The following is a 12,877-nucleotide window of genomic DNA, read 5'->3' as shown; positions in this document are numbered from 1 at the left end:
CCCATGGGCCTTATGTTGCCGACCTCTGATGTAGGAGAAGGAAAACTCTGATCCAAATCTGCACTACTTTGCAGGATATATTAGGAAGAAGAAAAGGCTAAGGAGTAAACCCTACACAAATCCAAAGTAGAGTCCCTAAGATGGTTGGATGGCACCTTATATGCCTCCTTCCGGCAGCTCCGGCAGCCAAGCTGGTGCCAAACGTTTTGCTCTGCTTTCCTTTGGACCACATCAGCGAGGCCAAAAGGGGGGTCTTGTCGACTGGGCAGCCCAGGACCTCCATGCACATTGCTTAGGCTTGCGCACTGCTGAGGTCCCTTTGGTGCGGCCAATGCAGCGGTCTGACTTCAGCCCCTTGAAGTGCACTCCATTGCCTCTCGAGAAAATCAGGTGCCAACAACAGCAAACCCAGCTCAGCAGACTAATCATAAATTGTTTTCTGCTAACAAATTGTGATGGAAAGCCATGATTTGGTGTTAGCTTATGAACCATGGCACGCTTGGCGTTATGTCTGAACCAGATAGCCCTAATTGGTCCAATCCTGTTTGGCCAGTCCACTCCAGACAATTGCTGGGGCACAAAAACCCAACGCAAGAACAGTTGGGAAAACAAAGCAAGCTTTGGAGAAACAAGTTAGAGATTGTTTGCTTCTCTGTGGGACAATTCATGGTTTCCTGAACAAACCATGGTGAAAACAAGCCTTCCTAAAAACATCTAACAACGTCCCTTTGCAATGATGAATGGAAGAATTCCTCTGACAAAGCCATGCTGCAGATTCAGCTTCTGACAATTGACCGTCCATTGTAATTACAGAGAATGCATGATTGGGTCTACAACTGCCAAAGGCTCCAGTGAGAAAATATAATGGAAGCCATCTCCATTGATTATTGATATATCCACAACCAGTTGATTATCATTTTGCATTTATGGCCATGCGTGAACACTATTGCAAATGCGGCAGTTTCCCAAGGCTTCTTGCTGTGTGATATTCCAAATGTGTGTGTTTGTTGTGCAACTCACTTTATTTCCTCTTATTCTTCACATAAAAGAATTGCTCCCTATATTATCGCCAGCTCTCCACATTAATTTCTCTTCCCACCCCAATAAAGTCACATGTCTAAGATGGCAGTCTGAAGGTCAAAACCTGAACTATGCAGGCAGGCATGGGGCAAGTTGTCAACGGCTCATTGAATTCTATGGACTGAAGCGGATAAGCTGCTTTGAAAATAGGGATGCCCAGTGCTATTTTTCAGAAAAAGAGGTGCCGGAACTCACCACGAACACCTCCCTCGTTCTCTTAGAATGGCAATGCTGCCAGAACTGAGCTGTTGTGGTTGTTTTTTTAAAAAATATTATGTATACTTTTCAGATATATACATTTCACTGATTTTACAATCATTTTGACATTTTAAAACTTGACTTCCTTCCCCCCTCTTTCTGCGGTTCTTTAAAATTGTTTTTAATACCTTCTGCATATCCAAATTTACTTAACTTACTCATTTACCGTATTTATCTCCTTTAAATATATACTCTTATATAACTGCAAGTTATTACAATGACCCTGCCAGTGTTTTGATCTGTTTACAATTTATCTGCAAATATTCAACAAACTATTTCCATTCTTTGCTTAAAAGTTTGTTATCTTGATTTCTTATTCTTCCGGTAAGTTTCGCCATTTCTGCATATTCCACCAGTTTTTGTATCCATTCTTCCTTGAGTTCTGGTGAGTTCCAGCTGAAAAAAAGCCCTTGGGACATCCTATTTTGTAGCCTCCAACATTTTCCCATTGAAAATAGGGACTCCCTAAGGAAAAGCGGGACATTTCAGGATCAAATCAGAAATTGGGACGGCTTCTGTAAATCCGGGACTGGCCCTGGAAATTAAGGGCGCTTGGAGAGTCTGATCCAACAGGATTTTCTTATGTTCTTATGCCCAACATGAGACCTACAGGCAGCCAGATGCCACCCTCAAGTCAGCCCGCTGCATGGCTCCAGCTTTGTGCCCTAAGGAACGTCCTCTACACGTGCCCACTTTCTCTGCCACAATCTACCTGATTCCCGGAGCACAGGACCGATGGTCTCTGGATGGAAAAGCCTCAGAATTGGAACCCAGGGCCCAAACCACCAGACACAGATCTGCCCGTACTGGGCAGTCAGCTGCGCGGCATCCTGCAGCCCTTCCTCGTTGCTTCGTGCCTAGGACAAGGATTGGGTTAGCAGAGACGCCAGCTCAGCCTGCTCCCCAAGATCTGTGTGAGTAAATAAGCCCACAAAGCTTGCTAGCCTGCAAAGAAACAGTTAGTTAAGAGTCCTGAGGTCGGAGAGCTCCAGCTTGTCGCATTTCGATTGTAGGTACAGTGGGGAGACGGCACACTCCATGCTCTGTCCACCAACCCATTCACTCGCTTGTGTGTAATTCCTCATCACCAGTGGCTTCCAGGCTACTGACTAATTGCAAGGCCCAAGCCTTCCTGGAATGGAAACGTTATTAACTCTCTCCGTGTGCCAGGGGGAAAGATGGCAGCCCGCAAGAAGAACCAAGCAGAAAAAGAAGGAAAGACAAAATGCAATATACTAGATCTCTCCATTCTCAACCTTGGGTCTCCAGATATTAAAAAGGTAAAGGGACCCCTGACCATTAGGTCCAGTCATGACCGACTCTGGGGTTGTGGCGCTCATCTCGCTTTATTGGCCGAGGGAGCCGGTGTACAGCTTCCGGGTCATGTGGCCAGCATGATTAAGCCGCTTCTGGAGAACCAGAGCAGTGCACGGAAACGCCGTTTACCTTCCCGCTGGAGTGGTACCTATTTATCTACTTGCACTTTGACGTGCTTTCAAACTGCTAGGTTGGCAGGAGCAGGGACCGAGCAACGGGAGCTCACTCCGTGGTGGGGATTCAAACCGCCGACCTTCTGATCAGCAATTCCTAGGCTCTGTGGTTTAACCCACAGCGCCACCCGTGTCCCTCTCTCCACTCGCGTCCCTCCAGATATTACTGAACTACAACTCCCGTTATATCTGACAGTAGTTCTACTACTCCTGACCACTGGCCATGCTGGCTAGGAATGGTAGGAGTTGTAGTCCAACAATGCCTGTGGATCAAAGGTGGAGAAAGGTTGCAGTTATAGAGAGAACTAGTACTTTTCCTATGACAAGTGTGATAGGAACATGAGGAAGCTAAAAAGCTGCGATGTCTTCTTTAGCTAGAAATTGACTAGCTGGCCAGGGGGGCAGGGAAGAGGCATAGCCCAACGGTGAAACGCACGCTTTGTTTACAAAAGGCCTCTGGCACCTCCAGGGAGCAGGTGTGCCAACTCAGGCTTGTGGGTGCCCGCCGCCACAACGTGGACATATGATGTCACACACACATGCCTGCACATAGTGCATTTGACATCACACGCATGTGTGTGATGTTGCGTGTCCGCGTGGTGGCTCCTCTTCTTCCTCCTCTTTGCAGCCAGCGAGGCACCCTTTTCCGCAAGGAGGGGCACAGTCAGAGAGACTGTGCCTCCATGTCTGAGGCCCTCCCCCCCCAAAAAAGGGTGCTTCGCTCTCTGGTTGCAGAGGGCAGAGCTGAACTGCTTCTCTCTCAGAGAAGAGAGCCGTGGGAGAAGAGAGTCACTGCCACCTACCGGCTTTTCTCATTGACTTTGTGGGTTCCAAGCCCCCACAATTATATTATTGTGCACCCACGGCCCCCTGGATTTGGCTCCCGTGCCAGGTAGGGTTGGGGAAACGCTGGAAAGCTTCTGCAAGTGTTCACAATAATGAGCAACCTTGATCATCTTCAGAGAATGAGATAAGAGAAGGAGATAACACCGATGTGGTGTTGAGAAGGAGAAGGAGGAGTTGTTTGGACTCGATATCCTACCTTTCACTCCCCTTAAGGAGTCTCAAAGCGGCTAACAATCTCCTTTCCCTTCCTCCCCCACAACAAACACTCTGTGGGGTGAGTGAGGCTGAGAGACTTCTGTGACTAGCCCAAGGTCACCCAGCAGAGGAGCGGAGAATCAAACCCGGTTCACCAGATTACGATACTACCACTCTTAACCACTCAGTGGCGTAGCGTGGGTTGTCAACACCCGGGGCAAGGCAAGTAATTTGCGCCCCCTAACCCGTGGATTTTAGTAGGGGCAGAGAGCTGCGAGTGCGAGCGCGCCCCCCCAGATGTTGCGCCCGGTGCGGCCGGCCCCCCCTGCACCCCCCACGCTACGCCACTGTAACCACTACACCACTGCTGGCTCCAAAAGTGCCTGGACTCCAAACATCTGTTCACTTCTGTGCTTTACTTCTACCTGAGCCAGCAAGCAAAGAAGGCCTGCTTCGGGAAAAGCCAGGACCACAAAGGTCATACCCTTTTGGCTCCAGCTGTGTTTGGATCGTGGCCAGAATGGTCATGAGAGGGGGCAGGAAACGCTACCTGTCATGACCTCCATTATTAATGACACCAAAACTAGGGCAACCAGTGTTTCACCAGTGAGGGATTTGGGGAATCCTGCCAGTCAGTGTTAGCCGTTCTCTGATCCATGGCACATCATATTCCCCTTCTCTCTCAAGAACGGACGCAGGAACCGCTTAGTTAGAGGCTGCTGCTCTGACTCCTCGATCAAATCAATTGTCTTAGCTTCAACATCTGAACTGCAACCTACTTCCTAGCTGCCTTCCTACAAGATGCTGAATTCATTACCTTCTAGCACCCCTGCCTGCGCTTGAAAGGGTCCGCCTTTCACAATCATGGCTCCTTAGGAACTCTCATTGTCATCACCACGGCTTATCTTATTGCTAGATCCATTTCAGCTGGAGTTTAGGACTGGTTTGGACACAGAAACTACTTTGGTCACCCTGTATGATGACCTACCATATTTTTCGCCCTATAGGATGCACTTTTTCCCCTCCAAAAATGAAGGGCAAATGTGTGTGCATCCTATGGGGCGAATGCAGGCTTTTGCTGAAGCCTGGAGAGTGAGAGGGGTCAGTGCGCACCGACCCCTTTCGCTCTCCAGGCTTCAGGAGAGCCCCACCGCCAGCCCCACAAGCTCGGGGGACAGCGGGGAGGCGCAGCGCACCTTTCCCGCTGTCCCCCGACTTGGTTAGAAGGCTGGCGGGGGGGAGAAGCCTGCTCCTCCCCGTCGCCAGCCCCGCAAACTCGGGGGACAGCAGGAGAGGCACAGCGCGCCTTTCCCGCTGTCCTCCGATTTGGTTAGAAGGCTGGCGGAGGGCTTCCCCTTCCTCCAGCCCTGCATGCTCCCAGAGCGATGCCAAAGCTGCACGCAGCTTCGGCATCGCTCTGGGTCCTGTTCTGGGGGCTGGGGGAGGGGGAAGCTTGGGCTTCCCCCGCCCCAGCCCCGCGCCTGGGGGGGGAAATAAATTTTTTCCCCTTTATTTCCCCCCCGGAATCTAGGTGCGTCCTATGGGCCGGTGCGTCCTATAGGGCGAAAAATACGGTATGTCAGGAGAGAGACAGGGAAAATGTCTCCCTGTAAATTCTCCTCAACCTCTAAGCAGCTTTTGAAACCATCAACCATGGTATCGTTCTGGAACAGCTGCCCAAGTTAGGGGGGCGGCGGCACCACTTTGCAGTGGTCCCGGTCAGGGCATAGAGGGCGTAGCAAGTGAGGTGCGGTAGGTACAGTTCGCCTCGGGTGTCCCCACTGGGGGGGGGGGTTTGACAAAATGGCGAGTGGCACTCACCATGGGGCCTGCAACGCGCCCAAGCCACGCGACTTTAAGCTATGTCTGTGAGGTGTGTATGTGTTCTGGTCATTGTTTGCTATGCTGTTGTGTATTTCTGTGTTTTTCTGTTATACAGTGGTACCTCTGGTTACAAACTTAATTCATTCCGGAGGTCCATTCTTAACCTGAAACCGTTCTTAACCTGAGGCACACTTTCGCTAACGGGGCTTCCTGCTGCCGCTATGCCGTCGCTGTGCGATTTCCGTTCTCATCCTGGGGCAAAGTTCGTAACCCAAGGTACTACTTCCGGGTTAGTGGAGTTCGTAACCCGAAGCGTTTGTAACCCGAAGTGTTTGTAACCCGAGGTACCACTGTACTGTCAACCACCCTGTGATCCTTGAATGAAGGGCGGCACAGAAATTTCATAAAAAACAATAATTATTATTCCTCTTGCAGCTAGATAGAATCACTAACACACACCCTATTCATAATAATAAAACCATCCTGAAAATCCACCATCAGAAAATGAAAAAAATACTTGCATTGTTACATTTTTTTTTGTTTGCTTCTTCATTTAAAACATTGCATACTACCCTTTCATTAGGGTGGTCGTGTTATTCAGTTTAAGTCTGGTTTAAGGATAATCAATCCTAAGGAGGAAGGAGTTGAAGTTGTCTATCAATAGTTAGCTACTGGACAGCAGACCGAAAGGGCGCACACAGTTCACCCAGTTAGCCTTTGACAAGACGGCGAGATGTCCTGCATTAAATCAATCATTAACAACTTTGCATCTATATATGCAAATCAGTAAATTTTATATGCAATTTTCCGCCCTTTTTTTTTTTTTTGGCTCAACCCTTCCTCAACAGATTCCTGGGCGGTAATGAAACCCTAAAAACACAATAAAATTGTCGCGTTAAGGATAATACAAGGCAGCCACTAAAAATGTCCACAAATTAAAATGTCCAAGAAAGCAAAATGCCCTAGTCTAGAAACAAAACAAGAATCGAATGTAGGCACCGGCTGCACTTCTTTAAGACATGTGCTAATTCATTATTAAATGAATAAAACAAAGTCTTCTGCTTTGTTGTTATTCGGAGCACTTCCAGTTGGGAAGGGCGCTTAGAGAAGAGCCTCAGCAGATCTCAGCACGTTGGCAAGCTGGTTTCAATCACAATACTGTATCGTGGTTAAAGTTATTGCATCTCTCATCTCAACACTGTTTCCTTCACTCCCATCCTGCCTTCCCCCCAGTCAGTTCAGTGCCTGTGTTGAAACTCTGGTCTGGAGCGGAGGGACAACTTCACACCAGCATGAGACCATGTACAGTGGTACCTCAGGTTAAGTACTTAATTCGTTCTGGAGGTCCGTACTTAACCTGAAACTGTTCTTAACCTGAAGCACCACTTTAGCTAACGGGGCCTCCTGCTGCTGCCACGCCGCCGGAGCCCGATTTCTGTTCTCACCCTGAAGCAAAGTTCTTAACCTGAAGCATTATTTCTGGATTAGCGGAGTCTGTAACCTGAAGCGTATGTAACCTGAAGCGTATGTAAGCTGAGGTACCACTGTATTTGGCCAAGGTCCACCTTTCGCTATGGAAACTCCATCATTCATGCCTTGGGAAGATGGCCGCTACTGAATGCTGTGGCCTCTTGGGCCTGCGATCGACTCTTGAGTCTTGCCACAATCTACCACCACAGTACCTGAGGCTGTTGCAACTGGCTTGATATAATCAGGATGAACCAAGGAAATGAGCGGTATGAAGGGCCCCATCCACGTCACAAATCCCTGGGAGTAGGTGGCTACCAGCTCGGAGACTTTGGCCAAACCCTCATCACAGGGCAAAACCTGGAAGCAACAGAGGCAGTGAGTGTGGGCACTAGCAGGGACCACGGTGCCATTGGGACAGCATTCTGGGGGCTAAGTCCGAAGCCCACCAGCCAGCAGAATGAGGAAGAGGGACACCAAAGGCTGACCACATCTGGAAAGAAGTGACGTAGAGAGAGGGACCCATGTGGGGCCGTTGAGTCCAAGGTCCCGCCACATCTAACGGCATCACTGTGCAAGTGGCAGTACTGCCAGGAATGAGGCAAAGGCAGCGATGGATGCCGGCCAAGGTTTGCAACAAGAACAAGAGGAAAGAGGTGGCGCTTCATAAAAGGAGCTTGCTGTGGGGCTTGGGCTCTGGCCGCCTGCCATCAGCAGGCATCTCAAGGTCTGGCAAAGGCCCCGTTCATCTCAGTGGGACGGGCACCGATGTTCCCACTGGCTGTGTAGGTGACTATACATACAGCATCTGGTAGGCAGCAATGAGTCCCAAAGCCAGAAGCTTTCTCAGAATTCCAGAGTGGTGCTTCATATTCACTAGAGATGCTAAAGAGACAAGAGCATTGGTTAAGGAGGCATATACTGCCACCCAGTGCTTTTCTTCTAGATAAAATGGGGCTGGTACTTGTTTACCCTCAGAGATAAGCACTGTTGCCACCCATCCCTAAGCCCGGGGGGAGGGTAAGGATGGGGGAATGAGCAGCGGCAGAGCAAGTCGATCGGGCGCCTGGAGTGGCGCGTGTGCCCTGCACCCAGAGGCAGGGCCAGCTGCCCATGGGGGGGGCAGCTATGGCAAGATGCCCTGTGGGTGTGATGGCCTGGAATTCAGACTCGGAGGCTGAACCTGAGGAATCCCAGCCTGCACAGGATTCCCCGCCTCCAGAACCAGCTGAGCCGGGGCTGGGGCTTGAGCCTGAAGGGTCCTCACCTGTGCTGGATCCTCAGGTGCAGGCACCAGCTGAGTCTGCTCTGGCTCCGGAGGTGATGGAGGACCCATTGCCTGCAGGTGCTCCACTCTCAGCCCCGTCAGGGGAAGCTGAGGTTGCCTCTGGGTCCGGTAACCCTCCAGCCTCTCCTGAGCTGCAGAGGCTCAGGGCAGAGAGGCGGAGGGAACTAAGTTCCCACAGGAGGAGTGCTTGCCTCCAGGCCAGGAGAGGTGAGTCACCAGTGGACCGGGGCCGCCCTATGTCTCAGGGCAGATAAAAGCCAGCCAGCCCCAGTCCCAAGTTGTGGGAGCAACATTGTTGGTAGCCAGTTCCTGCCTGCACCCTGTCCTGCCGGAGCTCCTGACCTCACCCAACTCCCTGCCTTGGACCCCGCTTCATCTTTGACGGACTGCCTCCATACTGCACCCCCGACCTCAGACTGGACTCGGACCTCGCCTCACAGTTAACCCACGGGACCAGCACAGTGGGGCCTCCGAGGCGTCTGCCTGCCTCCTCCCATTCAGCTGCCCTACAGCTGAGGGGGAGGTGGCGGGTGGACCGTTTGGGGCAGCGTGGAGCCTGCAGGTGCCCAAGCCACTACGTCACTCCCAGGAGAGATGCGTGGCTTGGGCACGCTGCAGGCCCCGTGGTGAGTGCTGCCCGCCATTTTGCCACCCCCCTCAGTGGTGACACCCGGGGTGGCCCGCCCCCACTGCCCCCCTTCCTCCGCCCCTAGGAGTGAGGATAATGAGTGCATAGGGGTTGATTGGGTGGGGCAAAGGGCCCAAGCCTATGAACCTCTGGGGGATAATTTGAGAGAGATACCCATGCCAACAGCCAGGAAACAAAGGCAAGCAAATGAGGGTTTATCCTCACTCAGTGACTGAGTGCTCTTTTTTTTCGCCCCACAGATTTCACCACAAAAGGATGACACAAAAGCATGACAAAAGGATATGGAGGTTATCCACAGGTTGCCATCAGCTCTGATTCAGTGGTAAACAGTGTTTTTTTGCAGGGAAACTCCAGAATTAGAGAGAGAGAGAGAGCGCGCGCGCGAGAGAGCGCACTTGGACACGGAGCTTTAAAGTGCAGACTGTGACTGGAAAGTGTGAATAAAACCCGAGATAGCCTTGTCATGTCCCTGCCATGGGCACTGCTCTACCCCAAAGTCGTCTCTGGGTTCATGCCCAGTCCCATCTTGGCAACTATGCTCCAGGGAAGCCCAGCCTGCTCATTAACAGCTCAGCAAAGACCTCAGCAGCTCCTGCCAAGAAGCTGGCCTCCTGAGAGACGTGTCACCAGGCCCAGGGCTCACAGTGTGCCTTGAAACAGTCCTGCAAGCGAGGGACGGTGAGAGGGAGAAACAAAGAGGGAGAAAACAGAGGAAGCGCTGTGAAGTTTTGGGGAAAGAAGAGCAAGGAGCCCGCTAGGCAGGGAGCTGAGTGCACGTTTCTGGAGCCTTTAATTTCTCTCCACCACCCCAATTAAGGTGACCGGGTCTTGCTGCTATTGCATTCTGAAGGGAATTGCTGGGAGCAGAAACCTCTGCCTGACTTCTACACGGCTCTGCCATTTCTGTGGCTGGGAGCAATCTGCTGGGAGGACGAGCCAAACTGTGGCAGAGCAGAGCTGGGTTCAAATAACCTGCAAGGAGAAAACGCAAGGAAGAGGAAGACAGGACCGTGGTTGGGGATGCGGCAACATTTGAGCAAGCTGGGAGTGGAAGTTGTTTGTGAGAACAAAGGACCCATTCAATCTGTCCCTGTACCCCTTGTGGCAAGCAAGATCTATTTTCTGAAACAAATTTTTCTCCCTTCCTCACATTCCAGCTAGAGCGCGTTCCGAATCTGAATACATATGCCGTTTGGGCTGGCTCTCTCCTCATTTCTGCCTCCCGTTTACAGTGGTACCTCAGGTTAAGTATTTAATTCGTTCCGGAGGTCGGTTCTTAACCTGAAACAGTTCTTAGCCTGAAGCCCCACTTAGCTAATGGGGCCTCCTGCTGCCACTGCACCGCCACTGCACGATTTCTGTTCTTATCCTGAAGCAAAGTTTTTAACCCGAGGTACTATTTCTGGGTTAGCGGAGTCTGTAACCTGAAGTGTATTTAACCTGAAGCGTATGTAACCTGAGGTACCACTGTATAACACAAATGAATGGATGGATGGATGGTGTCTCAGACTGAAAGATATTCTTAGAATGTCACAACCAGCCCGCCCTGCAGTTCTGAATTTAGGCAAGGCTTGCGAGCCATCGGCACGCAGGTACTGCGGTCTTCATCCCTCGCCCACCACAAGGAGGGCTGGCTGCTTCAGTGCCCCCTCCTTTTCCTCCCCTCAGCCAAGCTGGAGACCTCCCTCCTTGACCAAGCCAAGCCGCAGCTCCAGAGGCCACACTTACCAAGTTGAGGTGCCCTAGGAGCCAGTTGCGACGCGGGGGCTCTGGGAAGCAACGCAATCTCTGGCAGTTAACGTAAAAGCGGTGGCACATGCCAAAGGCGTCTGTAAGCGAACGGAAGAGCAAAGCCAGCAGCAAAAGCCCAAGGCTGGAGACAGCCATGGTCCGGAACAGGGTCTTCTCGAGAGCCAGTTTCTCCAGGATCCAGTCAGTGAAGGGCAACATTCTGGAAGAGGGAGACAAGGAGGAGAGGGAGGCAGGAGAGACACAGTGTGCTCAGTGGGAGAGGGAGGCTGAGAGCATGAATTTAAGCAAGCCTCCGCCACCCCCAGAATCGGTCACATTGGACTCTCTCCCTTCACATTGGCTCCCCCCCAAACCCACTACACCCTGCCAGACCAGTGCACATTGAAACTGGAGTAGGCGCCTTTTGGTGATGGGCCAAAAAACAAGAAAATTTCACCTTCAGACAGACTCGCTTTCCTATTTCCCTCACGGTGCTGGCAACCCTGCAACTCCCCAAACAGTGGGCAGAATGAGATTCCAATTAGTCATGTGTATCCACCCTCCACTGTGCCTGGAACATTCACTTAAGTTGTCTTGGCGGTTGTGATCAGGGCCAGGAGACCGGCTGAAGGGGGGCTACTTTCCCTTCCACCTTTTTTTTTTGCCTCACTCCAATTCACTTCCATGGGAAAGATAACAGTGCTAACATATTTTCTTCCGGGGGGGGGGAATACCCGGGGGCAATTTTGAGTGCAAAAATAGCACAATGGGATATGGTGAAGCTGCCCAGAACCGCAATACCTCAAGGACCGCCTCTTTCCATATGAACCTACCCGCACCCTGAGATCATCCTCTGAGGCCCTCCTTTGTGTGCCTCCTCCTTGAGAGGTCCAGAGGGTGGCAACACGAGAACGGGGCCTTCTCTGCAGTGGCTCCCTGTCTGTGGAATGCTCTCCCCAGGGAAGTTCGCCTAGCACCTTCATTATACTCCTTTAGGTGCTAGGCAAAAACGTTCCTTTTTAACCAGGCCTTTGGTTGACCTGATTTACATCCTATGCCCTTTTAAAATGTGGTTTGGGGGGGGCTATTGGGTTGTTGTTTTTATTTTTATTAGGTATTTTGTAGTTTCTTGTCTTGATTTTATTCTGTGAACCGCCCTGAGACTCCCAGGTATAGGGCGGTATATAAACTCAATAAATTAATAATAGTAATAATAATAATAATTCCCTCTGCTGCTTCTCCACTCAAACTCAAGTCTCCCCCAGAGCCTGGCAGAAAGATAACCAATTTGGACCCAAAACAAACATCGATGCAAAGCAGCTTCTTTATGGGAATATGCTCGCTGCCTTGACCAATTGCTCGCCTCTCATTTATCACCATTCAAAAAGCAGAAAACCTGCTGTGAGAATGAAAGGTGACTTTGTGACGTCACAGGAGGCAGCCAATCAGAGAGCTCTGTTCTGCAGGCTGGCTTCCGTCACTGTTAAGACCCAGCTTGCAACCAAAGCGGATGTTGGGGTGAATAAGAGGGATCCCACCACCCGCTGCCCCGGGCAAGTCCTGTATGTAGAGATTGCCTCTGATTCCCCAGACAGAAACTGGGAGCATGGGAGGGGATGCTGCTTGGGGTGACTCAGAAAGAGCCCTAGTGTTGCCATAGCCTAGTTTCTCAAACCTGGGATGCCTAATCCACTAATTGCTTTCGGTTTGCACAGTAGGGCAAGGTGCAGCAGAAAAGATTGCCTGCTTGCACAAACTTTTGAAAGCGTGGTCTCCCTCATCTGCTCTGCCTTCCTTCCTTCTGAGAACACGGGACAGCCTGATAGGGAGAGACCCAGCGGGTCCTTGTCTCCCACTTTTGCAGCTCAAACAGTGCAGGACTTCACGCTTTGCTCTGCAGTTATGTGAGAGTAGAAATTACAAGTGCGAGAAAGAGGTTATTGTTTTTCCCCTAAACCCTAGAAGCCTTGGCAGCTGTGTGCTAGAAACAGAACACTCATCTTTAGCAGGTAAAGTTTCAGGTGACATAACCAGTTATACTGAATGCAT

The 12,877-nt window shown here is 50.9% G+C and overlaps 1 protein-coding gene and 1 long non-coding RNA gene across 4 annotated transcripts in view; one reads left to right on the top strand and one right to left on the bottom strand.

Annotated features, from left to right (window-relative positions):
• Positions 1-12,877, top strand: part of LOC308467007 — a 97,897-nt gene that overhangs the window by 39,434 nt on the left and 45,586 nt on the right. The gene's annotated exons all lie outside the window — the stretch shown is intronic.
• CYP4F22 (cytochrome P450 family 4 subfamily F member 22) overlaps positions 1-12,877 on the bottom strand; it is a 59,056-nt gene that overhangs the window by 25,935 nt on the left and 20,244 nt on the right. For all 3 annotated transcript variants that reach the window (XM_080988185.1, XM_080988184.1, XM_080988186.1), the window contains exons 2-3: positions 10,826-11,048; positions 7,376-7,520 (exon numbers count right to left, since the gene is read on the bottom strand). In XM_080988185.1, coding sequence (XP_080844311.1) covers positions 7,376-7,520; positions 10,826-11,048 — 368 coding nt within the window. The remainder of the gene's footprint in view (positions 1-7,375; positions 7,521-10,825; positions 11,049-12,877) is intronic.

This window comes from Podarcis pityusensis (assembly GCF_964106645.2).
Source record: "Podarcis pityusensis genome assembly, chromosome: 17".
NCBI lineage: Eukaryota > Metazoa > Chordata > Lepidosauria > Squamata > Lacertidae > Podarcis > Podarcis pityusensis.
Note: the sequence above shows the minus strand (reverse complement) of the source record. Positions and strands in the feature narration are given on the sequence as shown.